The sequence below is a fragment of the Esox lucius genome, chromosome 18 (assembly GCF_011004845.1).
Source record: "Esox lucius isolate fEsoLuc1 chromosome 18, fEsoLuc1.pri, whole genome shotgun sequence".
Classification (NCBI taxonomy): Eukaryota; Metazoa; Chordata; class Actinopteri; order Esociformes; family Esocidae; genus Esox; species Esox lucius.
In genome coordinates this window covers 9394465-9395776 of record NC_047586.1, presented here as the reverse complement: position 1 = coordinate 9395776, position 1312 = coordinate 9394465, and the positions used below count along the sequence as shown (strand labels likewise).

Sequence of the window (1312 nt, the reverse complement as noted above, 5' to 3'; positions counted from 1 at the left end):
ATGGAATCTGGAATCGCTCAGAACAAGGCAAAGATTGTTGAGAATGCACTTGTATGTTTCGAATCAGTGAATGGGTCATGCGAAAGAGCAATCCTTCCTTCAACGATACAAGTATTGCTTTACCTCTTCCTCGGTTCGATGTCCATTCTCACAGTTTGTGGCAACCTCCTTGTAGTCATCCCAGTTATTCACTTCAAGCAGCTTCACACTCCAACCAACTACCTCATCCTCTCTCTGGCTGTGTCAGACCTGCTTTTAGGGGTGATTGTGATGCCTCCCAGCATGGTATATTCCCTGGAAGGATGCTGGTACTTTGGAGATTTATTCTGTAAAATATATACCAGCACTGATATCATGTTATGCACTGCATCCATTCTGAATTTGTCTTTTATTTCTATTGACCGGTATTTCGCAGTGTGTCGCCCTCTCCTTTATGGGACTAAAATAACTGTGCACGTTGTGGTGGCCATGGTCCTGCTCACCTGGAGTGTTTCTGCCCTTGTAGGGTTTGGCATAATATTTCTGGAGCTCAATATTTGGGGCATTGAGGAGTTTTACTATAAATATGTGGCCTGTGAGGGAAGATGTGCTTTATTTCAGAACCAAGTATCGAGCATTGTGTCTTCAGTGATCTCCTTCTACATCCCTGGAGTGGGGATGCTCAGCCTCTACCTAAAGATTTTCCTCGTAGCGCAGAGACAGGTACGCTCACTTCAGGGCACAGCTGAACACAACTCTGTAGGCAAATCACAGAGGAAGGCCACTAAAACACTTGCTGTCATTATGGGGGTGTTTCTTTCATTCTGGACACCCTTTTTTGTCTGCAACTGCATTGACCCCTTTGTTAGTTACTCTGTTCCACCGGGTTTGTTTGTAACATTTGTATGGATTGGCTATTTGAATTCAACTATTAATCCCATGGTGTATGCATTCTTTTACAGTTGGTTCAGGAGGGCATTAAAAATGATAATTTCTGCAAAAATCTTTCAACCTGACTCTTCAATACTGCAATTGTTTTCAGACTAAAGTATGTCCAAAACCAGTAACCACAAAGTAACTAGTAATAATTGTGACAATGTGTGCCTCGCTCTCTGCCGTTTTTTAAATACATCAGCAAATATGTATAGGACTCATAAGCATTTCCAATCCAGTCAAAACCACATTTGTTGCCATTATATGAATACAATTCTATTTGACAATGGGGGAATGCTGCAGCATACCCACAGCAAATCTACCTCAGATGACTGGCGATCACAGGGGACTCCCCACCCTCGTATTTAATACATACTGGGTACAGTGAGCTCCAAAAGGA

The 1312-nt window shown here is 42.5% G+C and overlaps 1 protein-coding gene across 1 annotated transcript; it reads left to right on the top strand.

Moving 5' to 3' along the window:
• LOC105017975 (trace amine-associated receptor 1-like) lies at positions 1–1026 on the top strand. Its single transcript, XM_010883049.1, has one exon. The coding sequence runs from the start codon at positions 1–3 to the stop codon at positions 1024–1026; it is 1026 nt and encodes a 341-aa protein (XP_010881351.1).
• The last annotated feature ends 286 nt before the right edge of the window (positions 1027–1312 follow it).

What these genes read in the sequence shown, in the direction of transcription:
- LOC105017975 (XM_010883049.1), top strand. Translation starts at nt 1, where the DNA reads ATGGAATCTGGAATCGCTCAGAACAAGGCAAAGATTGTTGAGAATGCA.